Source organism: Marmota flaviventris, chromosome 15 (genome assembly GCF_047511675.1).
Source record: "Marmota flaviventris isolate mMarFla1 chromosome 15, mMarFla1.hap1, whole genome shotgun sequence".
Taxonomy (NCBI): domain Eukaryota; kingdom Metazoa; phylum Chordata; class Mammalia; order Rodentia; family Sciuridae; genus Marmota; species Marmota flaviventris.
Window position 1 is genome coordinate 59208364 of NC_092512.1, and position 27720 is coordinate 59236083.

Below are 27720 nucleotides of genomic sequence, written 5' to 3' on the forward strand. Positions count from 1 at the left end.
TCTAGTTTTACCTTCCAAGGTGATTCTGAGACTGACCTTTAAAAGAAACTTCTTGAAAACAGTGTACCAGTTTGACATTTTTTCATTGTATTGTTCTTAGCAGTTTCTTTTTTTCAACTTAGCTTTCATAAAATTTTTCTTCGAATTTTGCATTATTGATTTTTTACTTCATAAACAGTATTTATGTGATTTTAAATTTAGGCAGAGCTACGGATCCAGCAGCCTCAGCCAGAAGACTAGTTTGGCTGTGAGCTATGTGAGAAAGGGAAGCAGGTCTCATCAAATACCTGTTCCAGTGGATCCCAGCAATAGGGCAGCAGGAAGAGGATATTTTTGTAATTCACATCAGCCTACCAGTTAAACATCATGCTGAGGACAGATTCTGTCTTGTTTCTGATCTCCCTAGAGATCAGGGTGGTCCAGTGGGCTCCTTCTTGGATCTCTCACCCAACAATTGATCTCAAAGTGCCCTTGGGAGACAACAAGGCCCCTGCCATATGGCGCACACTGCCAGAGCTTGAGGAACCGATCAGGGCAAGTTTCAGGCTTGGAGTTTACTTTCTGAGTTGAGCCTTAGGTGTTTGGATATTATATTTAGTTCCTTACCTGTTCTTTTAGGGGGCCATTTAATGGAATAGTTAAGTGTCCATTCTCTAGAGACACATTGCCTAGAGTAACCATTCTAGCTTGCTGCTTATTATCTATATCCCTGTGGGTAAGTTGCCTAACATCTGTATGCTTCAGTTTTTTTCATCTCTAATATATAGGACTAAGAATGCCCATCTCATAGGGTGGTTGTGAGAATTAAATGAGATAACGAACAGTGCTGGTATTGTGTCTGCAGTGTAGCTGTGTACAGTGGTCACAAACCAAGGAGGGAGTATGAAAGGCAAAATCAGGAACAAAAGTAGGTATTGGGAGAATGGGCTTAGAACCTCTTCCAATAAGGGGTGAGTATAATGGGATGTAATAAGCCCAAGCAGGAGAATGCAGTGTTCAAAGTCCATGAGCAAAGCTGAGGTTAGAAAAACACAGACATTGGTGGTTACATAAGAGAAAAATCTATTCTAAACCGTGATTAAATAAAGGTAAGATAATAATGAATTATCATAGGGTGGCAATGACTTTAGAATTATTGAAACCTCTTTTGGTAGATGTGTGAAAAAAATATTTTGTCACGTATCCTAATAGAAATATAAATTGGCAAAATAAGTTAAAGGTCCCTAAATATGTATATACTAAATTACTCTTTGATTCTACTTTTAGGCCATTTTATTCTTGAACAGCAATTTAAATTTCTATAGGAATACTCGATAAATTATGACTAATCCAACACTATTACTGATATTCAAGTTGAAAATTACATAAAAGTTGACTGCAGACTCTCATAAATCCATGTATTTTTTATACTGTTTCTATGACCATTCTGTTAGAGTTGAGCTCCATAGAAGGCAATCTTCCTTATTCACAGAGAAAAGTCATCTTGGGCTTTGCTGTATAGTAGGAGAACCTGAACTCTGTATGTGTCTTTATACTGTGATGTATGCCTCCCTTAAGTATTGAGAGAGCATTTTGTTGCTTTATAATATTGCTATTAGAAAGTCCAGTACATGTATGAAGACATGAATTGATGTGAACATACTTTATATACAAACAGAGGTATGAAAAATTTTTCTATATGTGTAATAAGAATTGTGATGCATTCCGCTATCATGTATTTAAAAAATAAAGCCAATAAAAAAAGAAAGTCCATTACTGATATATAATAATTATCCTGAAGTAATGTGGTTAAGTTTTTTGACCTCTTGAATTGAGTATATAAGTGAGAGTCATACCATTTAAGTAAGAATTATGTAAATGTATCCACATAGTGAAAAAATTAATAATAATAGGTCTAAAAAATTCTAATAATGACATTTCACTTATCAAATTAGCAAATATTTTTTACAATGTTAATTGAAATATAATAAACTGTACACAATGTGTACAGTTTGATCAGTTTTGACATGTTTGTAAACCTGTGAAGTGAGCACTTCCATTCCCTGAAACTTTCCTCATGCCTTTTGAAGTCTGTAACTCCTGCTAATACTATTCTCAGGCAATCTCAGTCTTACTTTCTGTCACAGTAAATAAGTGGCAAGGATTTTAAAAATTATAACATCTAATACCAAAATAGGAAACAAGGCACTTTCAGATATTTCTGTGAGAGTGCGAAATTGATACAAAGATTCCTTAAGGGCCTATTTTGAAAACTTATATTCCAATAAATTGTAAAATCTAGAAAATATTAACAAATTTCTAGACACATATGATTTATCCAAATTGAACCATGATGATATAGAAAAACTAAACAGACCAGTATCAAGTAAACAGACTGAAGCATTAATTAATAACTTCCCAACCTGAATGGAACCACCATTTGACCCAACTTTCCCACTCCTTGGTTTATACCCAAAGGACTTAAAAATAGCATACTAAAGGGACACAGTCACATCAATGTTTATAGTAGCACAATTCACAATTGCTAAACTGTGGAAGCAACCTAGGTGCCCTTCAGTAGATGCATGGATTAAAAAATGTGGCATAGATACACAATAGAATATTACTCAGCAATAAAAGAGAATAAAATCATGGCATTTTCAGGTAAATGGATGGCATTGGAGAAGATAATGCTAAGTGAAGTTAGCTAATCCCCAAAAGCAAATGCCGAATGTTTTCTCTGATAGAAGGAGGCTGATTCATAGTGGGGTAGGGAGGGGGAGCATGGGAGGAATAGAGGAACTCTAGATAGGGCAGAGGTGTTGGAGGGAAAGAGAGGAGGCAGGGGATTAGCAAGGATGGTGGAATGTGATAGACATCATTATCCAACGTACATGTATGAAGACACGAATTGGTGTCAACTTGCTTTATATACAACCAGAGATATGAAAAATTGTGTTGTATATGTGTAATAAGAATTTTAATGCATTCCACTGTCATTTGTTTTAAAAAAATCAATTTAAATTTTTTTTTTAAAATAAGAGATTGATCTAGCCTTGGCAAAACGGTAGAATACAAAGCCCTTGTCTCTCCTTACCCCATGAACACACCAATTTAACAATAACTCATGGGCATATTCCCTTTGTAAGAAGCTCCTGTACCTCGGGCAAGCATGAAACCAGCTATATTGAAATAGGTAGGAAAACTGATAGAAGGAAAATATCCTTATACCAAAATCTCAGACTCTGGCACTGTGCCATATAGACAAGACAGCTTCCCCCACCCCCAGTACACACACAATCTTTAAGCTGCTCCCTGAGAAGGGAAAGAGATGTATCATACATCCAGTGCCCCAACTTTTCTGAGGGCTACCCAGAGGACTGGCTTCTGTTTAGCCTATCTTAGGGTACTGATGGCACATGGCATATTCTAGCTGCCTGAGTACAGTGATACCAGATGGTCACTATACCTACTCCCCCACCTCCAACTCAGCACAGAGGTGACAGTTGAAAAACTCTAGTGCACAGATTCTTGGGGAGATAAAGGGGTACACCATATGTCCAATGACTCAGTTTATTTGGGGGCATCCTGAAGAAATTGGCTTCAGTCTTGCTTGTCTCTGAGTGTTGGTGGGAATGGCAGACTCTGCATACCTGGGGGTTGAAGAACAATGAAAAACAGGTTAGACTAACATAAAAGGTTAAAATGCACTGAGAATCTCTGACTGGACTGAGATTAGTGAGTTTTCTGCAGTACGTGGTCAGTCCCTGAAGACTAGGAGAGGTGACTCTTTTGTCCAAATGTGCAGACACCAACAGAGAGAAGCAAGGAAAATGAAAAAGATATTTTCTAAACAAGAGAATGAGATGTCTCAGGAAATTGATGCTAATGAAATGGAGATAATATGATTTACCTGATAGAGAATTCAAAATGACTCTCAAAGATGCTCAGATCAGTCAGGAGAGTAACTTATGAACAAAGTGCTAATTCCATCAGAGAACTTCAAACTTCAAGAAGTCCAAAATGGAAACCAAGAAGTTGAAGACTAAATAACTGAATTGAAAAAATCACCAGAGAGGTTTAACAGCCCACAAGTTTCAGCAAAAGCCATTGGGAAGAGTGAAATTATGGCATTTGCAGGTGAATGGATGGAGCTGAAGAATATCATGCTAAGCGAAATAAGCCAATGCCCCCAAACCAAAGGCGGAACATTTTCTCTGATATGTAGAAGCTAATTCACAATAAGCGGGGCTCGGGAAGAATAGAGGTACTTTGGATTAGGCAGAGGGGAGTGAAAAGAGGGGAGGAGGTTAGAGGTAGGAAGGATAGTGGAATGAATTGGATAGTATTACCCAGTGTGCATGTATGATTACATGACAGGTATGATACTACCTCATGTACAACCAGAAGAATGAGAAGTTATACTCCATTTATGTATGATGTGTCCAAATGCATTCTAATGATATGTATAACTAATTAGAACAAATAATAGTTTTTTTAAAAAGACCATTGGGAATTAGGGGAGAATGGGCTGGCCTTTCAGGATTTCCCAAAATGTTAGCTGCTTTTAATATTATGAGGAATGCTTGTATATAAATTAACTTGGGAAATTCTGGGTTAAATCAGGTTGAATATATTTCTGTTCTGGGCTTCTTTGATTCTTTACTATGCTAATGTGCATTTTTAGTTCCCTTGAAAAGTGTGTGTGTGTGTGTGTGTGTGTGTGTGTGCGCACGCGCACACACACACACACACACACACACACACACACACGATGGCAAGGTGGCAGGGAGAGAGAATTCATTTGCATTATTTCCCAAATTTATTTATCGTGGAACACCTTTTTTTGCAGACTCTTTTTTTTTTAAAGAGAGAGAGAGAGAATTTTTAATATTTATTTTCTAGTTATCGGTGGACACAACATCTTTGTACGTGGTGCTGAGGATCGAACCCAGGCCGCACGCATGCCAGGCCAGCGCGCTACCGCTTGAGCCACATCCCCAGCCCCATTTTGCAGACTCCTTATAGAACACATTTCACAAAATGAATGCTGTGGAGACAGCAGTGAAATCTTTCAGTGATTCTTACTGTAGCCCCCATGTGAAACAGCGGAGGTTTCAATTAGAAAGCTAATGGCAGGAGGGTGGGGTGGGGGTGAAAGCAAGGGCATTAAGTTGTATCTCCCAAGGCACATTCTCTACAAGGGATGACTTTCATTAATTTTAAAAGATAATATGATTTGAGCTTAAACAGAAGGCATCAGAACAAGCAGTGTGAAATATGGCTTGAAACATCTCTGAGACAAATAGTAGTCAAAGCAAAGGGTGCCTCTGTGTTTAAACTCCTCTAATTGATGACATAGCATCCGTCTCGCTCCTTTCGCTTACAGTACCTTTCCATGGCCTGACTTGAACAAATGTACCAGATGATGAAGGGCAAATTCTAGAGATGTTGGAATGAACACTATAACTTCTTGGTTATAGGTGAATCAGAGGTAATTTCCAAAAGTATAAGTTGGGCAATACACATATAAATGGTGGTGTCATAATTAACTAAGCAAGATAGGGACAGTGTCAGTTTGGGAAGAGTATGCCCTTTCTGACATGTTCATGAGTTAGAATATTCTGTGGGTTATCCATGTGGAAAGGAGAGGACCAGTAGGCCATTGCATATATAGGTTTGTGTCTCTGAAAATGTTTGGACTGGTATGGCCTTCATTTTATCTTTTGTACCTCAGTTGCTGCATATAGTGGGGCAGTTCCTTTCTATTTATGAAACATAAAATATTGAACTTCAGGGTAAAGATACTGCATATATCCTATCTTCTTCCTCATTATATTTCCACACGTCAATTTCCCTTATTCTTCCATGGCTTTCCTACCACACATTAAGTTCCACTGAAACCACTTTTGTGGAGTTTTTTAAACTTCTGATTTTAGGAATATTGACACATACTTTTTAACTTTGTTTATATTTTTTTATTCACCTCTAAATAGAAGCTGCAATTGCCTCTGCAGGCATGAGGACGATAATGATTGGCAGTGCTTCTCCTTTCTTTGTTACTAAATTAAGGAAGCCATTGAGCTAACAATGCTATGTTTGTTCTCAATTATTTTAAGTGTAATAACAGTGTTTCTTCATTTTATTTATAGCTCCAAAAGGAATTCTTCATTTGTCTCCTGATGTTTATCAAGAGATGGAAGCCAGCCGTCACAAAGTAATCTCTGGCACTACTCTAGGCTATTTGTCACCCAAAGATATGAACCAACCCTCAAGCTCTTTCTTCAGTATATCTCCCACATCGAATAGTTCAGCTACAATTGCCAGGGAACTCCTTATGAATGGAACATCTCCTACAGCTGAAGCCATAGGTTTAAAAGGAAGTTCTCCTACTCCCCCTTGTTCTCCAGTACAACCTTCAAAACAACTGGAATATTTAGCAAGGATTCAAGGCTTTCAGGTATGAATTAAAAAGCAAAAACAACAAAAAGCAAAACAATTCATTAGCCCCAAATCCTTCATCTCAATCCATCAGAAGGTCCATTCTTGTCTGCTAGTGTGACCTTTATGCCACTTACATCGTAAATTATTTAGGAACACAGAGGACAGAAAAAAAAGAGAGCCATATACACATGCCTCATTTTCTGTTACTTTCTGTCTATCCAATAATTCTTTTGCTGCCTGGCTTTCTCTCATTTTCTTTTTTCTTTTCTTTTGTTTTTTTATAAACATTTTTTCATACTCTGTTTTGTCTTCCAGTTGGGTGCATCTATCTTCTCACTCAGTCTTCCACAAACAAAAATTCTGCCTTCCGATATTTGGTGTTAGTATTTCACTCATTTCTCCCTCTTTTAACATTAAGGTTGAGTTTTTCTAATGATGGGTTTACTTTTATAACAATTTTGAATTTGACATTCTATTGCTAGTAATGATTCAGGTACACTATTTAACATCATCGAAGTCTATTACCTTAGGAATTAATTAAACATGGAATTTGAATAATAATGCAACGCTTTCTAGTTGTTTGAGGCATAATAATATGTATTTGTTTTATTGAATCATGTTTTGAACCATCTAGGTAGAGTAGCAACTGCCTCTGATGGTACCAACAACTTTATTTCATTGGGTTTAACTTGTATGTGTGAATTTGGGGATAGAAATACCCACCCCCACTTATTTATTCTTCGTTCCCTTTTGGGGAAACAAAAAGTCCAACACTTCTTTATGAATGTTTTAGAGATTTTTAAAGAATTATTAACTCCAGGAAAGGGAAACACACATCCTGATTTCTTAGTTGCCTTGAAAATCAAGTGCTGAACTGTAACCACCACCTCGACTGGATGAACTGCGGCTTGCTCGTGTAGAAAGGTCTACTCCCCAGATCTCGCTGTTCTTATCCCCCTTTTCATCTTAGTCTTATTCTTTAAGACCAAAAACTGTAATTTCCTTTAGAAGTGCTCTAGAAGATCTGTATTATGTAGAATGATCATGTATTTATAACCATTTTACAATTTTAGATTATAAAATGAGAGAGGATCATGTGTTTTGGGGGGCATTTTGCATGTTTGGTTTTGGTTTTTTCCTTCACAGAATCCTTCTGATTCTTTCAAATCTATTGCTAGGTAGTTGTTAGTGTTTTTAATTGGACTATTAATATGAAATTAAAGAAGCTGTTACCAACTATTGGCTCTGTCATCTGAAATTTCAAATGCTTAATTTCAGGTTATAATTTTAGAATTTGCTTTTGTTGTTTACTTTAAGAATCACAATAAATCACTGTTTAAAAAAAAAAAGACCTTGATTCATATAGTTAAGGTACTAGAAAAAAGTTAAGTAGCATTTAGTTCTACCTACAATCTGCATAGTATGAATTAGAAATAAACTTTGATGAAAAGAAATTAACTGCTTATTTACAAATCTAGTCATTTAGAAATGTTTGAGCATAACACTACATTTTTATAGAAGGCAAAAATTACATTGAAGTTCTGAATTGACTTTTTGCTTAACAGTATTACAATAGATATAATTTTGTTGCCAGAAGAACTTAATTTTTTAAATTTGTTTTCATTTGTTAGTTCTTCACAATGACAACAACTATAACTTGAACATATCTTCACTGTAGCCAAAATATAATCTGATTTCCCCATTATCAGACTGATTTCTTTACTTCTTTTAAAACTTACACTGAGACAATATACTCTTATTTATGGACAAGTTAAACATTTCCAGATCTGTGTACTGTGAATTTTACATACTAATGAATATAAACGTGGTTTTAAAACATTACTGTGCTTATTTGGTTGAATGAGCTGGTATTGATGTGAAATATTGTTGCTAATGGATCACAACCACAGCTGGGAAGTAACAAAATCTCTGTGGGAAGTGGCTTAGTGTTTGTCACATGCATAGCTCATTTTCATGTCACCATAGAAAGTTCTTTGTGGTTAAGAATTTTAAAGCCTATTTCTTTCTAGATAGGTGTATATACCTAGTAGAAAAACATGTAGATTGTTTCTATTTCTTAAATGTTTTAATTAGACAATAGTTTAGAAATTGTAGGACCAGTTTTGTTAAGGATAATATGCCATTCTGTTAATTTTATTTCTGGAATTTAAAAACAATAAATTCTTTTTCTTTGTTTCTAGGTTAGTACCTTTTCATTTTATTGCACACTGAACAAATATTATTGCTTATTGAATATTGTATAAACCTTTCTTTGGCCTTCCTTTGCCCATTGCAAGTTGATTTAATCCTAACCAAGCTATTGTATGTGACGGCTATATTGTATTACCAAGTAAAAATATGTGAGTATGTGGAAAATGAAATTGTTTTATCTTTTAACTGTTTTCATTGTACAGTCTTTAGTCTTTTCATTTCATAGTTGAAATAAATTACAAAGTTAATTTATTCATTAGAATGTAGGTATTAAATTCACATCCTTTTGTTTATATTTACAACAAGGAAAATTACTATACAATTCAAGTTATTAACAGCTAATTTCACAGAACAGAAAATAACTCAATACTTGTACATTCTCAGTGATTCTTTTACCCTGGCTTGGACTTAACTTGAAGATTTTTATCAGTTTTTTAAAATATTTTTTTAGATGTTGATGGACCTTTATTTTTTTTCATTTATTTATATGTGGTGCCACAACCCCAGCCCAGATTTTTATCATTTTAGAAGCAAACCTTTGAATCTCATCATAAATGGATTTTTTTTCTTTTGAGTTTTGAATGCATTTTAATTATCTTCTTTTAAAACTTGAACATTCTTAAATGATTTTTGACTAATTATTAATGATAATAGTATTAGGGATTGAACCCAGGGACACTTTACCACTAAGCTAAATCTGCGGTTCTTTTTTTCTTTTTTTTTGAAGCTGAGTTCACTAAGTTGCTGAGGTTCTTGCTAGGTCTTTGCAAGTCTGACTTGCAATCTTCCTTCCTCAGTTTCTTGAGTTTGGGGTTACAGATGCCACCACACCCAGTGATTTATTACTTTTAGAAAAGTTTTATGTTAGTAGTTCTGTGAACCTCAGATGTTGTGCAGCATATTCAGTCTGCTTCCATAACTTCTACACATTTTATAAACTCATTCAAAAGCTCATTCAATACCATAGTGTTTCAGAATTCCTTTTTTGTATACTTCATAATCTTTTATTATAATACTACAGTGTTTCAAAATCATTTAGCTTTTTAAAGAAAATTATGGCAAAAATGTTCTTGAAATGCTGTGCATTTGAACTGAAGTAGATTTCATGTTTACATTATTCTGTTTTTATGTCTTTAATATGCTTTTCCATACTAATTATACTAAAACTCTTTTGTAACTCATAAATATAAATAGTTCCTAAATGAGCCATTAGAAAAATATTAGATTAGGAATGCATGGATTATTTTAGTAAATTATCTTTTCTAGATGGATTTAATTTCAATTTGTATTCTATATCTTTCATGTGATCATTATCCATTGAATAGTACAATTTGTGAAAACTTCAGAGTAAAATATGACATACTAAATATATAAATAGTATATGTTTGTAAGTATATATAAATATATATATAAATAACATAAAGATATTAAATATAAGTATATATAAATAATATAAAGGAGCACTTAATATTTTAGTTAAACTTCACTGGCATATTTTCCAAAATCAAGAAGTGTTTTCTAGAAGGCTTTTCACCATTGTGAATTTTAGATGATGGTGTTATTTCCAGCAAGATGAGCAGGTCTACTTCCATTAAAAACTTTTTTTTTCAAATATAATTTGCACTTAATATATTTCAATTTATTTGTCTACTTTTGTGAAATTTAATACGACTATAGCAGTCTTCTTTTTAGTTACAGGTTTCTTGTAAGTATTTAACACTATGATCTTAGTATAGACTACATTGAGATGGGGTTGGGGGTAGGGTGGGAGGGGTGGCTGGGCTCCCTGAGAATCTGAAAATCATCATCCGTTTTCCTATCTCTTTTTTATCATCTTCCCTGTATTTCATGTTTTGTAATCCATATATTTATAATTGAAGTGATTATTTTTAGCTTGTGCGTGTGTATTTTGAAGAACGGGGTATCCATTTTGTAAAAAGACTAATATAAGTCTTTGTAATTTACCAGTAGGAAAAGATGCAGAAAGAAATCATTCATATACACATATATACTCACATAGAAATATGTTCTCCCTCATTTTTAATTTGTCCTTGAAGCATAACATATTATTTCATCTTAGCTCAGATTTTCACCTAGTCTCTTAAACAAATGGTACTGTAAATGAGCAAAGCACATTTGTAGGTTTGGAATGGGATCAGCAGATGATGCTATGATTCAGTTACTCTTTGAAAATATCTCTTAAACTTGGCTTCTACTGCTTTCCAAAGACCCTGGAAATTTAGGTATGTATTTGAACTCTCCTAAAGGCTCGGTTTTCCTATAGTTATCCTAAAACTCAGATGTGTTCTTCGAATGGGCAGCTCAAGTTTATGACCTAACATGTCAGATACCCTCAGACCTTATATGCTGACCAAACCCCCAGGGGTTTGCAGATATAACTGTTCTTCCACAAAAACCAGTGGAGTTACATATCAACTCATTTTATGGAAATTATAAACTGGAGAAAAATGTTACATTCGAAGAAAGAAATATTGATGCAGATAAAAACACACTTTGATGAGTAACAATAATACAGGTAAGAAATAAGCAGACTTGGAGTAAAACAGTTCATCATTGCTGCAATAATTATTTGGGACTAACGCCACCCTCAGTCACAGCAGTATGTAACTAAGAACTCAAAAGGTCAAAGACACTCATCTTAACCCTTCATGCACAATGTATACATAGTAAGGCACATAAAATATTTTTTAAGTTAATATACATGCACAATAAGAGCCATTTCTTTTTTCCATGTGGTGCTGGGAATTGAACCCAGGGCCTTGTCCACACAAGGCAAGCACTGTACCAACTGAGCTACATCCCCAGCCCCAGTAAGAGCCATTTCTAACACAGAAACTTTGGTGTAGACCTGAAATGAGCCACCATGGTGCAGGAAAAAAAAAATGACTGTTACTATGTGTACTCCCTAAGTAGAACAACCCGTAGCTTTCTGTGTATCACAAGAGATTTTCAACTCAACATGAAAATTGTTTAAAATTTTATTTGAAAATCAAAGCCTGAAGAAAAAAACATTTTCATCTAAATGTGGATTACATTTCCTTTTACCTAATGACATAAGATTAAATATAGTACCCATTACATGGCTGGCAGATATTACCTCACTCCATTCCAAGTCATGTTGAAATGTCTCAGTGTTGCCCTCCCTCCAACATTCAGAGAGATTTTTTGAATAAACAGCAATGGCTAAAATTTCGTATGTATTTTTCTGTCTTTACCAGAGGCAACTGGTAAGAGAATAGCATGGGAAATACTACATGTCAAGAATTTCTGCACACTCACAAAAAAGCAACACAAAAAAGTACCTGCTTTAACTTACTTCATTTAGGAGATAAATGGATAAACAAAGGAAGGAAACTGACATTTATTGACTGGCTTGCTATATTAGGTACTGAAGTAGGCATTGTATATGCTATTTTGCAAGTGTCTTGATACATTTTTGCTTACAAATATAAATTTTTTAAATTATAGTATTGTTTAATGTTTGAAGACTGGTCCATGGGAGAGGACTGATTTGTGGTGGTCTTCCAGATATTGGTTTATTTTAATCATAGTTTTCGTTCATACATTTAGTTCTATTCTTAACTCTATACACAACTGAGTGTGAGGCATTTTAGATTTTGACACTTTTGAGCTGGAATGGATGTTGGATTTTATTCTAAAATTAAATTTCATATGTAAATGCACATTTAAGGGCAAATAAGTAAAATATTACTTTTTAATATAGTATATTTGTTTTCCCCTCTGGGATTACTAGTTTATTTTAAACCCTGACTCATTTTACATTCTACAATATTCTGCCATCTTTATGTGGTCCCATCAAAAAGCAAATTTAACAGTCAAGACAAAATGGATATTTTAAAAACTTCTTGTTTTTATCTGTATCACTTTTTTTAAGTGTAAGAGAAGTCAATAATTAAGTCCATTGGTTGGAACATTTGAGAAAACAAGGACTGGACTACTTGATACCAAGTTTACAGTTTTAATATCTCTTATTAACTTCTTGGTAACATTATGAACAGTTTTTAATCTTTTCAAGCGAGTGTGTGAAGAACTTGATTATGAAATTAATCTAGCTGTAGAATTTCATGCCATTGAACATTCAAATTAATTCCATTGAAGAACAGGAAATGAATATTTGTTTATTCACTCTGGGTAAATACTAAGTAGCATGCTAAGCAGTGGATGCAGAATAAGTTATGGCCATTTTGGGACTGGACAAGTAAATAAACCAATATTTAAAAGATGAACTACTATCACAAATTAGCTCAATTTCTAGGTGGGGATAAGTGTTCAAACATCGCACAACAATTTGATAAAAATAATTAAATTTTAGCATGCTGCATGAAATAATGTGGAACAATGTATAGTGCCTGCCCCACATATTGTGTGTCATAGTCAGCGTAACTTTGTAAATGTTAATTTGAGATGTGATAATTGATGTGTAGAATCATGAATGGGTATAAACAGTTTTTCCCTGTTAGAGAAAAATTGACAGCAGAAGGGACATTTGAATTAAGATTTCAAGAGTACATAGAAACTTAAGGTGAATTTTAAAAAAAGGAATTATAGGTGGAAAAAAACAAAGTACTGAAGACATAAAAGGGTATGATATTTTAGAAAATACTTAAAGTGCAAGTGGCTGATGGGGAGGCTGAACTGATATGTGTGTTTTATTGGGGTTTGAGTTTTTTTAAGCAATTAGAGACCTTAAAAGAGTAGTTATGTGATTCTTTTTTTGGAAAGATAATTCTGTAAGCTGTGTAAAACAAGAAGTAGACACCCCTGCCCGCCCCCCCCCCCAAAAAAAAAAAGAAAAGAAAAGGAAAAGAGAGACCACCAGGAGAAAGATTTAGAGTGGTTTTACACAAATCCAGGGGAAGAAAATAAAGATTGAATTAAGACAGAACCAGTGGGCATAGAGGAGTGGGGCTGGGGTACAGTTGTCTAACATGCATTTGGGAGAATTAAATGATCCCTTGTGCTGGCTTCTGAGAGGACACTTTTACTAGGCTGCTTAGGGTAGAAGCAGGAGTTAATGTGTTGCAGTGTAGAAATCACTTGAGTAAATGAGGTAATATGAATGGGAGGTGTTCTAGGCAATGTTTTATTTTTAGTATGGATGAGATGAATAAACTTATGAAAAGTTGAGAGTTCTATATTGAACATGGGGAATTTGTGTTTCTTGTGGGACATTCAAGTGAAATTGTCCAATAGTCAATTAAAATGGCTCTGGTGATCATGGAGAAAGAATAAGATACACAGACCTGAGAGTCATTAGTATATAGATATACTTGGAGGCACAGAAGTAGATAGGATTGACTAGGGAAAGTAAACAAATTCCTAATAAAGATTCCCAATGAATACTAACACACAGGAGTCATTTATTCAGTAATTCAACCTATATGTATTGAGTACCTTAAGCCAGGTATACTTCTTGGCACTGAGGATACATCATGAATATACAGTCAAGGTTCTTGCCTCATGGAACTAGCATTAGAATGGGTATGTGTGTTGGGGGGACAGGTGGAAAGGCAGGAAATCACATCTGAACATATGCCAAATTCAAATAGCGTTAAGCTCCTACTGTAACAAGGGCTTGGAAATTAATTATGACATTAATTGTGAGAATTATAAATAATAACTTAAAGTCTCCAATTGTGTCAACATATTTTTAAAATGTTTTAATAAACTTTATTCAGGTTTAATATATATACAATTAAAATACTTGCTTTAGTTGTATGGTTTGATACAGTGAAAAAAACATGTATACAACCATGTAACTACCACTACAGTGAAAAGGGACTGTTTCCATTACTATATAAATTGTCTTTGTGCCACCATAGTATTCTTTCTGGCACTAAAGATTGTTTTTTACCTTTTCAAAGAAATTAATATAAAATTAATACAAATGGAATATATAATGTGTACAATTTTGTGTCTGACTTTTTTTTACTCAGTACAATATTTTCCAGATTTATTTGTTTTGTCAATCAGTGTTTTGTTCCTTTTCATTGCTAAGCACTAATCCCTTTTATGGTGGATATATATTATAAATTGTCCAGTTTTCCTCCCTGATGGACATTTGGGGTTTTTTTTAGTTTAGGGCTATTACAAATAAAGCTGTTTGTGAACAATACATATAAAATTTTATGCAGACATGTGTTTTCAATTCTCTTGAAAAAAATACCTTGAAGTGGAATTACTGGATCATATGGTAAGTGTATGTACAATTTTATTTAAAAAAAAAACCAGATTCTTATTCAATATGCTGTATAATTTCATTCCTACCAGTAATATCTTTGAGGGTTCCATATATTACTGTGGTCAGACTCTATTGAGCCTATAGTGGTATGTCATTAAAATTTTAGTTTATATTTCACTGACGAGGAATCATGAGTTTCTTTTCCTGTGTTTATTGGTTGTATGTCTTTGTGAAGTTTCTATATTTTTTTGCTCAGTTTCTAATGTTTTTGGTCTATTGTTGATTTTTATGAGTTCCTTATATCTTAAATACAAGTCATTTGCATATTATCTCCCTGCATATGGCTTGTCCTTTCATTATATTAATGTGATATTTTGAAAAGCTTTCAATTTTGATAAAACTTTTCATATTTTTCCCCATGGCTTATGCTTTTTTGGTCTTATCTGAGAAATGTCTGACTACTCCAAGGTCTTAAAGATTTTATCTTTATTTTATTTTATGGTTTTATCCTTAATGTTTAATGCTAAGATGTATTTAAAGTTAAATTTTTATGTATGGTTATGAGATAAGAGTTGAAGCTCATTTTTTCTTGCAGAATAGCCATTTTTTTCAACCTTACATTTATAATGTATTGTGTTTTCTCTGGCTGTTTTCACAATATTCGTTTATATTTGGTTTTTGACTATGCTCAGTCTAGGAAGGTTTTAAATTGAGCTTGGAATTCATTTAAATTCATAAAACTATAAGATAGCTTTTATAAGCCAGTTTTGGAAAATTTTGGCCACGACTTTTTTCAAAAAATGATTTACCCTTTCTCTATCCTCTGCTTTTATAATCCAGTTATACATGTGTTGAACATATTGATATTGTCCCTCATGTCTCTGAACTCTTTATTCTTTTTGGATTACATAATTCCTATTGATCTATCTTCAAGTTTACCAATTCTTACCTCTATTCCAATTATTTTTTTAAATTGATTTTATTTTTTAAATACATGACAGCAGAATGCATTAGAATTCTTATTACACATATAGAACACAGTTTTTCATATCTTTGTATATAAAGTGTGTTCACACCAATTTATGTCTTCATACATGTACTTGGATAATGATGTCCATCACATTCCACCATTATTGCTAACCCCCTGCTTCCTCCCTTTCCCTCCCACCCCTCTGCCCTATCTAGAGTTAGTCTATTCCTCCCATGCTCCCCCACCCCACCCCACTGTGATTCAATCACCTTATATCAGAGAAAACATTCGGCATTTGTTTTTTTTTTTTTTTGGGGGGGGGGGGATTGGCTAACTTCACTTAGCATTGTCTTAAATGCCATCATTTACCTGCAAATGCCATGATTTTATTCTCTTTTATTGCTGAGTAATATTCCTTGTGTATATATGCCACATTTTTAATCCATTCATCTACTGAAGGGCATGTAGGTTGCTTCCACAGTTTAGCTATTGTGAATTGTGCTGCTATAAACATTGATGTGGCTGTGTCCCTGTAATATGCTGTTTTTAAGTCCTTTGAGTATAGACCGAGGAGAGGGATAGCTGGGTCAAATGGTAGTTCCATTCCCAGTTTTCCAAGGAATCTCCATACTGCTTTCCATATTGGCTGCACCAATTTGCAGTCCCACCAGCAATGTATGAGTAAACTGTACTTCAGAGCAATAGTAACAAAAACAGCATGGTACTGGCACCAAAAAAGACTGGTAGACCAATGGTACAGAATAGAAGATACAGAGACTAACCCACAAAATTACACTTATCTTATATTCCAATTCTTTTCTTGACCCCATATAATAATTTTTTCATTTCTACTTACTGTGTTTTTAAAAATCTAACATCCATTTGGATTTTTAAATAGTTCTGGTTCTCTGTTGAGATCCATGTCTGTGTAGCTATTGAGATCATGTTTTCCTTTAAATCTTGTTTTAAAATATTTTTTTTCAGTTGTAGATGCTCACAATATCTTTATTTTAATCTAGTTATCAGTTAAGTTGCTTTGATTAAAACTATTCCCCTTGGTGATATCCATTGGCTAATAGTCTCCATTCAGTTCTTTTACCTCCAACATAGTTTTTTCCTCTTGTAGTCTCCCCTGTGCCTGCATACTATAGCTATAAGATGATAATTTGAGCTGAGTTTATGCTCAGATTTTCAGATCCATTCTCTGCCTTTTCTAGCTTCTAGCATTTACCCCCTAAATTTCCAGGAAATTGTACTCAATTAAAAAAGTAGCAAACTTTTAAATCTCTACCAACTCTCACTGGTTTCTGCTTATTTTCACACCAGGTGGTTTAGGGTCTCCTTGTATATGTGAAGTTTAGCAGTCTGCTGGGATTTGGATGGAGTTTATATTCAAATTTGATGTTGTATCACTTCTGCAGCTCTGTGACATCTAGGATTTCTTCCTTAAATGTCTAGCTTTTCTGCCATCTGTTTTCTTCTATTTCTTTGATGAGACTGTCATTTTTCATTTGTTTCAAGTGCAGCTAATTATTGGAATTTATTTTATTTTATTTTTTAGTTATAGCTCTTTCTTCTTACTCCTTTAGTTGGTGAGGCTGCAGGCTTCTATTTTTTTGTGGGACTGGGTATGGAACCTAGCATATCACACATGCTAGGCAAACACTCTGCCATTGAGCTACGTCTTCAGCCCATTTTATTTTTATGATAGTCCTGCTAAGTTGCCCAGGCTAGCCTTGAACTTGGCTTCAGTCCATGGTTTCTTGGGTGTGTTGCTTTGGACTTTGGCAGCACAGTACTTCATGGTGGGAACACATGGCAGAGAACACATGTTTACCTCATGGCATCCAGGAAGCAAAAAGAAAGAAAGAAGCCAGTATCCAAGTATCTCCCTTAAGGCACGCCTCCAGCAACCTAGTGTCTTTCCACTAAGCTACACTCTTAAAGGTTCCACTATCTTCTAATAGTTGGGGACCAACTTTGCAACTCATGGGCTGGTAGGAGATTTTCAAGATCTAAACTATAGCAGATAAACTTTAATTTCATTGTCTGAAGATTCTCTTATTCTAAAATTATTTTATGCATAGAAAAACTTAGGTTTATTCCTTAGTCTAATAATTGCTTGGCTTCTTTCAAATCTTTTTAATTCTGAGCATTCAGGGTTCTATTTTCTACTATAAATAGCCCCTTAGAAAAGAAAATGGACTTTCAGAGAAGTATTAGTGAGTTTAATGTTAATAGTTCTATAACCATAATAAAATGTAGCAGGAAATTAACACTGTTAAATACTATTAACTAATCTAAAGATCTTATTCAAATTTTGCCTGTTTTTCTTTTAATGCCCCTTTTCTGGTCTAGGATTCAGTGTAGGGTCCCACCTTGCTTCTAGTTGTTAATTCTCAAGTCTCTTCTAAGTAACATTTTTTTTTTCAATCTTTCACAATCTTGACAGTTTTGAAGTGTTGATCATTTGTTTTATAAGATTTTCTTTTGGCTGTTTTATTATTATTATTATTAGTTGTTCAAAACATTACAAAGCTCTTGACATATCATATTTCATACATTTGATTCAAGTGGGTTATGAACTCCCATTTTTACCCCGTATACAGATTGCAGAATCACATCGGTTACACATCCACATTTTTACATACTGCCATACTAGTGTCTGTTGTATTCTGCTGCCTTTCCTATCCTCTACTATCCCCCTCCCTTCCCCTCCCCTCCCATCTTCTCTCTCTACCCCATCTACTGTAATTCATTTCTCTCTCTTGTTTTTTTTCCCTTTCCCCTCACTTCCTCTTATATGTAATTTTGTATAACAATGAGAGTCTCCTTCCATTTCCATGCAGTTTCCCTTCTCTCTCCCTTTCCCTCTCACCTCTCGTCCCTGTTTAATGGTAATCTTCTTCTCATGCTCTTCCTCCCTGCTCTGTTCTTAGTTGCCCTCCTTATATCAAAGAAGACATTTGGCATTTGTTTTTTAGGGATTGGCTAGCTTCACTTAGCATAATGTGCTCTAATGCCATCCATTTCCCAGCAAATGCCATGATTTTGTCATTTTTTAGTCCTGAGTAATACTCCATTGTGTATAAATGCCACATTTTTTTTATCCATTCATCTATTGAGGGGCATCTAGGTTGGTTCCACAGTCTAGCTATTGTGAATTGTGCTGCTATGAACATCGATGTAGCTGTATCCCTATAGTACGCTCTTTTAAGGTCTTTGGGGAATAGTCCAAGAAGGGGAATAGCTGGGTCAAATGGTGGTTCCATTCCCAGCTTTCCAAGAAATCTCCATACTGCTTTCCAAATTGGCCGCACCAATTTGCAGTCCCATCAGCAATGTACAAGTGTACCCTTTTCCCCACATCCTCGCCAGCACTTGTTGTTGTTTGACTTCATAATGGCTGCCAATCTTGTTTTATAAGATTTTCTTAAACTTGGGTTTTTCTAATTTTTTATGATTAGATTAAGAGTTATTTTTAGTAAGGATATCACAGAAATTATGCTGTGCCCCCCTCTGTTTTGTTGTGCCTTTTTCAATGCTTCTTTGTATGCCTCAGTTCGTAATATAGTCATTAAATATTTTCTATGTATATATTAATAACAGCATCAGACAGTGCTATAATTTCTACTTCAAATGTCAAAGATTATTCAGAAAAGAAAAGAAAAGGAAAATCTATTGTATTTACAAGTATTTTTGCTCTTTTCTGTATTCTTCTTTCCTGATGGAGTGCCAAGATTCCTGCTTTTATTTTTCCTGTTTCAAGAATTTAACTTTAACCATTGTTTTATGGTAGATATACTGACAACAAACTTTCAGTTCCCTTCCATTTGAGAATGTTTTGTGTTCCTCTTCATTCCCCAAAGATATTGTCATTGGCCATAAAATTCTAGGTTGACAATTCTTTCAACACTTGAAAAATAAAATATGCCAGTGTCTTCTGGCTTTCATTTCATGGTTTCAGTTGAGAAAATGCTCTCATTCTAATTGTTTTACTTTTGTAGGTTAGAGGTTGTTTCTTTCTCAGTGCTTTCAAGATTTTTCTTTAATTTTCAAAAGTTTAATTATTATATGTCTGGGTTCTTGGTGTTTATTGTGTTTTTCCGCCTTCTTAAAGGAGTGAGGTTTATATCTTTTACCAACATTTTGTAAATTTTTAATCATTATTTCTTTGAATTATTTTTCATTTTTACATATTTCTCTTCTCTTTTTAGAACTCTGATGATACAAGTATTACCATATCATTTGTTATGGTCCCATAGATCCTTGAGTCTATGTTCATTTTTTCTCATTCTGTTTTCTCTGTTTTTCAGATTGGAGAATTTGTATTTTTCTATCTTCAGATTCACTGATTCTTTATTCTACTTTCTCCATTTTGCTGTTAGGACCATCTGTTTTCTTCTATTTCTTTGATGAGACTGTCATTTTTCATTTGTTTCAAGTTCAGCTAATTATTGGAATTTATTTTATTTTGGTTTTTTTAGTTGTAGTTGGACACAATACCTTGTTTTATTTATTTACTTTTATGTGGTGCTGAGGATCAAACCCAGGACCTCACACACATTAGATGAGGGTTCTAACATGAGCCACAGCCACAGCCCCTATTGGAATATTTTTATTAAGGCTACTTTACGATACTTGTAAATCTAATGTCTGTGTCATCTTGCTGTTGGCATCTGGTAATTGTCTTCTCATTCAAGCTGAAACTATGGTTCTTGATATAAGGAGTGATGTTCTGTTGAATTCTGGACATTTTGAGTGCCATATACCTAAAAGCTCAGTTTTAGCAAGCCTCTTCTGACGCGGCACCAACTAGGAATTTATGTTTTGCACTTAGTTTCGGCTGACATCTGGTGGAGGAGAGGGACTTTATTACAACTGGATGAAGGTGAAAATCCTCACCCTCCATTATGCCTCTCCTGTTAGCACCTTGGCAAGGAGAGGTAGGGTACTTCAGTGTCACTAGGTGGAGGTGCACCAGGATTCATTAGGATTAAAAACTCTTGATTATCCATGGTCCCGTCTCTTTTACCACACTAGCAGGGGAATTGGGTTGCCTTATTGAAGTCTGCTGAGGGTACAAATATAGGGCTCCCCATTTGGCCTTTGTTATTGGCTTTAGGAATGGCTCTCCTCATTTTTTTTTTTTTTTTTTTTTTTGCCATATGATTGTAATTACTGTCTAAAAGTTTTCTATCTTGCTAGCTTATTTCTTCTATGATCCTTTGGTTAGAGCAGGCTTTCTTAGGGTTTTTTGTTTTGTTTTGTTTTGTTTTTATTGACACCCATTGGCATTTCCAGGTTCTTGCGTTCTCTTAATCCAGGATATTTAAAACAAAAAGAAAATTTAGGAATTTACCACTGTGTTTTTCCTTGAGTCCTGAAACCCCTAGGTGGTCTTCCTCCTTCTTTCCACTTTTCTGCATTCTCTTATGTTTATGCATAACATCAAGAGCTATTACCTTTACTTGTACTTAGCAGGAAGAATAAGAAAAAAGTAAATCTATTTCATCTTGCCTGGTAGCAGAAGTCATACATGGTCTTTTTGTAAGAATGTAACTGTTGTAAATACAAGTGTGTATTGTATATTTCTAAACTATGTAATTCCTGAGTAGAAAGGTTAAAATTTTGTAAGTAAATGGATGGATCTGGAGATTATGCTAAGCAAAATAAACCAATCTCCCAAAACCAAAGGCCGAATGATCTCTCTGATATGTGGATGCTAACACGACAAGAAGTGGTAGGAGAATAGAAGTTCATTGGATTAGACAAAGAGGAATGAAGGGAAAGGAGGGAGGACAGGAATAGGAAAGACTGTAGAATGAATCTGACATAACTTTCCTATGTATATATGAAAACAGCACAGTGAATCTCCACATCACAACCACAAGACTGGGATCCTAATTAGAATAAGATGTACACCATGTTTGTATAAATATGTCAAAATATATTCTATATATAAAAGAACAAATAAAAATATAATTAAATTGTATTTATTTATTTATTAGTTAAGCTAGTATGTAATGAAAAGATTGGTAATATCTTGTCTTTTATACCATTTTTTTTGAAGTGATACCCAATACAATTGAATTCTAGTATTTGGGAAGTGATAGACTTGGCCCTATTGAGAGAGGAGTTTTCATTAGTTTAACTTTAAAGATACATTGACTGCCTATACAACTGTAGTTTTCTTTTGACCTTGAGAAAGACTTTTCCTTATTAAAAAGTTATTTTCTTAAAAAACCCTTTAGATTTTCATGTGGCTTATCTTACACATAAATGAATGTATGTGGGTTTATAACAACAAGAGTATGCGCTACAGAAGAAGGCAACTCCTTTCTGGTAAATAAAAGTAACTGTTAAAAATCAGTGCTCACAATACATCTTTTGTTGCTATTTACTACATGATTTTTATCTATGACTTGCACTACAGATAAATCTTTATATATTAATGCCAGATTTTGAAAACCAAACATAAATATGTAATTTGCAAAGTTTATTCCAAACACAGAATTTCTAAATGATAGAAAAGATAACTGCCAGTTGTGTTTCAGTCTGTTATGTGATTTCATTTATTCATTTACTCCTGTCCCTTAGGAGGCGTTAATGTGATAAGAATGAGTGAAAGAGATTACCCATCAACTAAAAGACTAGTATGTGGCTGAGCATGTTAGTTGTATGTGTACATTTTTGTTACAAATGATACAATGTTAGTTTGTTAGATATGAAATTGAGTAAAAAATCTTTAGAGGAAGTCAGTAATAGATATTATCCATGTTAATATTCTTAAAGTTATATGTGTTGTCATCTTTTATTATTTTGGGATATTATAGTAATAGAATATCTAATATTTATTTTAATAAACACTGTGAACCAGTCACATGTCTAAATACGGCTCATGGATAAACCAATCTTATTCATTTATTATAAATTAATTACTTACATATAAATATAATGTAGACTTGTCATATTGACTCTGGTTGACCCAAATAAGATAATTCATATGTGATCTAAAAAGAATAGTTAATAAATATTTAAGATGCACTCATTCTACTTATTTAGGTCAATATTTATGAAACAAATCTATTTCATACCTTGCTAAGAACATGCTATTTATGTTAACAAAACTTAGTTCTTTTATGCAGCTGGTATGCAGACTCTGCAAGAATCAAGCATATTTTGAGTATCCTAAGGTTTATTGTTAAAGCTGCCCCTTCTTAGATCATTGCTGTCTTTACTCTTGTGGGTGGGGCTCCTGTGCAGTAGCCAAGATGGCTCCTGTGGCTCTGCTACGTGCAACTGAGAAGTAGGCCCCAGGTTAATAAACCTCAGGTTTGCTAATCAAACCTGTGCTGTCTTAATACAGTGACTGTGGAGTGTATCACATATGAATATGTAGGCCTTTATCTTTCCTTTATGATCTAAGGAGCAGCTTTCTTTAAATGTGAGTCTTTTCCACACTCTCCTCATTTTTGTCCCCACAGGAGGTGGCCAGTACAGACATCTGACAGACAGGCAGTTAACCAGTTCTCTGCTGAGATTAGTAAAGTATTTAGTTGTCCTGCAACATCAAGGACCTTCAGCTCTGCAGGAAACAGTTTGGGGTGAGATAAAGAGCAATTTTCATTTGCATAGTCCCTCATATTTTCAAATGGGTATAAAAAATTCACATACCTAGCTTTTTATATAAGATATTGTAAGACTAGTAGAATTTTGTTTCTTACATTATATGAAGAGTTGAAATAATTTTTATAAAGGTAATCTTTAGGCTGGCAAGATAAATGTCAGATGTATAAGTATCATATCTCATCTGGGTTTATTGGAGTACAAATCATACTAGGAAATTTATTTTAAAATCACTATAGGTTTGCAAATTTCAAATGAATCCAGGTTATTTAATTGACATGTTAATTTATGACTCACCTTTTAGTGGAATTATTTTTATAAGTTCATAAGAAACAAAATGTCAATACATAGCTGTTGACTAATGTTATAAATCCTGAACAAATAATACAACATTCACTGCTTACATTTTAAAATATTAAAAACAGAAAGTGGTAAGTTTTGTAAACAGTAAATCTTAAATATAGGGAGATGACTTTTGTAATCTTCTAAAATTGTCTTTATTCATTTATTTCATCAAAATCAAGGTCTTAGGTAGCTAAGACATTGTATACTGGGTTTTGTAGGGTCACAGTTGTGGAAACACACTGCTTTTGTCCTAGCATTTGTCCTAGCATTTCTATTTTTATTTCCAAGAAGAAAATATATACCTAAAGAGAGCCATATCAAACTTGTTTTCATTGGTCAAGTATGCAAAACATGATACTTTCTTAAGGCTTTTTATTATACATTATGTTTTATTTAATTTAAAATTGAGTCCTTGAGTAATAGTTTCATGTACTTTTTCACATATTATCCAGTTTATTGGGAAATCTCAATGCAATCGGAGGAAAATATGAAGTGATTTTATATTTCTTTAGTCACTGCTTTCCTCTATGCTTTATCAAATCTCTTATTCATGTTCATTTGTACTGTTTTTGGCAAGTCCTTTAGTTTGTCAGTTACCTTTAGTTTTAAAAAATCTAGTTCAAGGGCTGGGAATGTAACTCAGTAGTACAGGGCTTGTCTTACACACAAGATCCTGGGTTTGATTCCCAGCACCAAATTAATTAATTAATTGATTAAAATTTTTTTAAAAATTAGTCCAGTTCAGTGCAAAACTATAAGTCATATCCTTCCATTGCAAGTTATTCATTTTGGCTCAGTAGACTTAATGGCTCTCTTCCTCTCATTCTCTCACTCCCACATCTTTGTGTTGATCATTGGTGAGATGGGGGCATGGTCTGGTTCTTAGACACTTTCTTCCACAATTTACTTCTATTTCATGACCTTACTCTTAGGGTCTTAGAAAGCTCAGATTGGGACTAGGGTAAGGGGAGGTGGCACTTTTTAGTGTAGTTTCATCCACTGCTGGTTTCCACATGGATGATGTCTATGGTTTTCTTTAGGTAGTGCTCAGGTTTTCCCAGTTCCCTTGGTCCTAAGGGGCAACTGTTTCCTTTGGGCTTTACTAATGGTTTGTGCCCTTAGTCCCCTCTGTTGGTGGGTTTCACTGTTGGTGGGTTTCAATCTTCTGCTAAGATTCTCTTATCATTTCTTGCAAGGGCCATGAAAATCTGAGATGAGCATGTCTTGCTCCATCATTTTTGTTTTTGAAGTATGCTACGTGTCTTGAGACTCCTTCAACATGTGCTCAAATACATCCAAGCCTTGTTGCTGCATTTTCATGTGCTTCCAGACTGCCAGGGACATAACTTAAACTGAGAGGGGCCTATAAGTTCAATTCTTAGCAAGCCTCTCACCAGGGAATGAAATGTCAGTATTGCTTTTGTATAGGTATTCCCACTGTCTGTCACCTATTCTCTTAGAGCTACCTCATTCACTGAAAATACTCTATTCCTCATAAGGCTGACAAATCCAGATGATTTCCTCCCGTTAACCTACTGTTGCTGTTCCTATGTGGATTCTTTGTGGTTGGACCAGTTATGCTAACTTTTATAAAGAGAGTGAGGGAAGGAAATTAAGGCTAAGTCCTAAATGTTGGCAGCTTTCTGGAGATTCTTTTGTGATTGGCTATGAGTCTTGGTGTCAGTTTGGGGGCATAGGAAACATCTTGTCAGAATTAGGTTTCTTTTGAATGATAAAAGGCCCAGTGACATAAACAGAGTAGAGGTTGAATTTTGCATAAATAAAAGCCCATAGCTTAGAGTCTAAGGCAGGTATGATGCTGTTCCATGAAGTCCTCAAGGACTGTGTTCTTCCTCAGGGTCCATGATGGCAATATTAACACTCTAAGCGCAGGTTGGCAAAAATGGGTAAAGGAGATCAAAAAGCATACATCTGAAATCTATTTTTAAAAGTTTCCAGGAAACTGCCAGAGAATTCTTTCAGTTACAGTCTCCTTGGACATCTGGTCAGTCATAGCTGTAAGGAACCTTGAGAAGTATAGTCTTTACTCTGAGCATCTAGTTGCCCAGCTAAGAATTACTATGGGAGAATACTGGAGGACACAGCAATAGAGATGTGACATCGTTGGAACTGTGTGCTAACTTGCACCTTTATATTTATCTTTCACACATGAATTGCATGGGTCCATAGGATTTATTAGGTAATTGGCTCATGGTGGCTTGTATATAGTTAGGAGAAAAGTTAAATCTTTCAGTTATGACATCCAAGCCACTGACGAAAACCAAGTTTGAAGCCTATTTTTTCAACTATAATTGTCTTTTTGTCTTTTCTAATTTTCATTTCTTTAGGATAAAGAATAGAAATGCAATAAGTCAGCTCACATACAAGAGTGTCAACTGTGTTTTTAGGAGAGTGTCATATCTTTCATATTTACTTTCAATTGGAATTGAATGGGTGATTATGTTTTATTAAATTTATAAAGAGCATGTTTTATAATAGCACTATATCAGACATAATATTTTAACTATACCATAAATGCTTGCAAACTGTAGCTGTTATAGTGTCACCATTTATTGGCTTTTGCATAAACCTGTTATGTGATAAGTTACATTTTTTTCCCATCATACCTAGCTGACACATAGTAAACAACAATTCCACATTTTTTAACTCCTATACATAGACTGAGCTTTTAATTTGCTCAGGAGTTATAGTACAGTGAATTAGAACTGTTGTCAAATCTTTTTCTCTAAGGTTAACTCAGGAAAAAATGTTTTTATAACAAAATCTTTATAGTACTTTGGAAACAAGGCTTTTATATTGACTTGATTTGAGCCCTATGCTACTTTTATAGATTCCCAAGAGGAAAATTTCCCCACCTCCAGGGAAAATGATGGCCATTCTTAACAACCCTACTGGTTTAAAACAGTTGAATTATTAAACTATTAGACCAGGATTCATATTGCTATAATTTTCAGTCAGATTCTTATTATACATGACAAAATTAATGTGGGCCATATTCTGTAATAAAGGTATATGGGTGTCTGAACATTATGCAGCTATTAGAATAAAACCTCAGACAAGGAACTTATATGTTAATATTCTTGCTTAGAAATTCAAAATTCTCATCTAAACCTTTACTCTAAATATGTACACGTTAACAAATTGAGCAAGTTGTGACTAATAAAACCAGTTTTCCCTCTAATATAATTGGTAGGAATCCCATTCCATTTTATAGACATATTTTTATTAATTTATCACAAAAGCAATACTCTTATTACCTTGTTGGCTTACAGTTTAAAAAACAGAACTTTTTTGAAAGTAGATAAATGGAAAGATGAAAATTTTCTTAATATGAAACTGGACCTATACTTTCCTCTATCACATGTGCCTTACCTCTGATATGGATTGTCTTACATGTGGTTTTAATAATGGTTAGTTATATTTAGCTAAAAGAAAAATAATATTCTTGTAACTTTATTTTAGTCTGCACTTTATAAATCATTTCAATTTAATTCAATTTGATTATAATGTCAAAATTTCAAACAGAACATGTATAGTGACAAACACATATATTCACTGATTTTGAAGGGGCTATAATGTAGAAAGAGAAGAATTGTCACTCCCAATTAAACAGCAATCACATACACGTGGAGTCAAAGATGAGGGAAAATTCAGGTTGGCAAAATTCCATTAGAATCAAATGGACTTTGACTAATGCTTACAAACTTGAGTCCTTTATACATTATGCATCCTGAAAAGCTAGACCTTAAAGATAGATGTAGCATTTAGTTGTGCATTTTTATACTAGCCATAATAAAAAGGCATTTCTTAAACTCCCTTAAAACCTCAAAAAGACTTAACCCATTAAATCCCAAGTTTTCCATTTTGTGAACATACTAAATATTCAAATATTATTTCA

General features: G+C 34.2%; 1 protein-coding gene across 12 annotated transcripts in view; it reads left to right on the forward strand.

Moving 5' to 3' along the window:
• Stau2 (staufen double-stranded RNA binding protein 2) overlaps positions 1-27720 on the forward strand; it is a 313847-nt gene that overhangs the window by 190524 nt on the left and 95603 nt on the right. For all 12 annotated transcript variants that reach the window (XM_071602282.1, XM_027947886.2, XM_071602290.1 and 9 more), the window contains one exon: positions 6132-6439. In XM_071602282.1, the coding sequence (XP_071458383.1) occupies positions 6132-6439 (308 nt within the window). The remainder of the gene's footprint in view (positions 1-6131; positions 6440-27720) is intronic.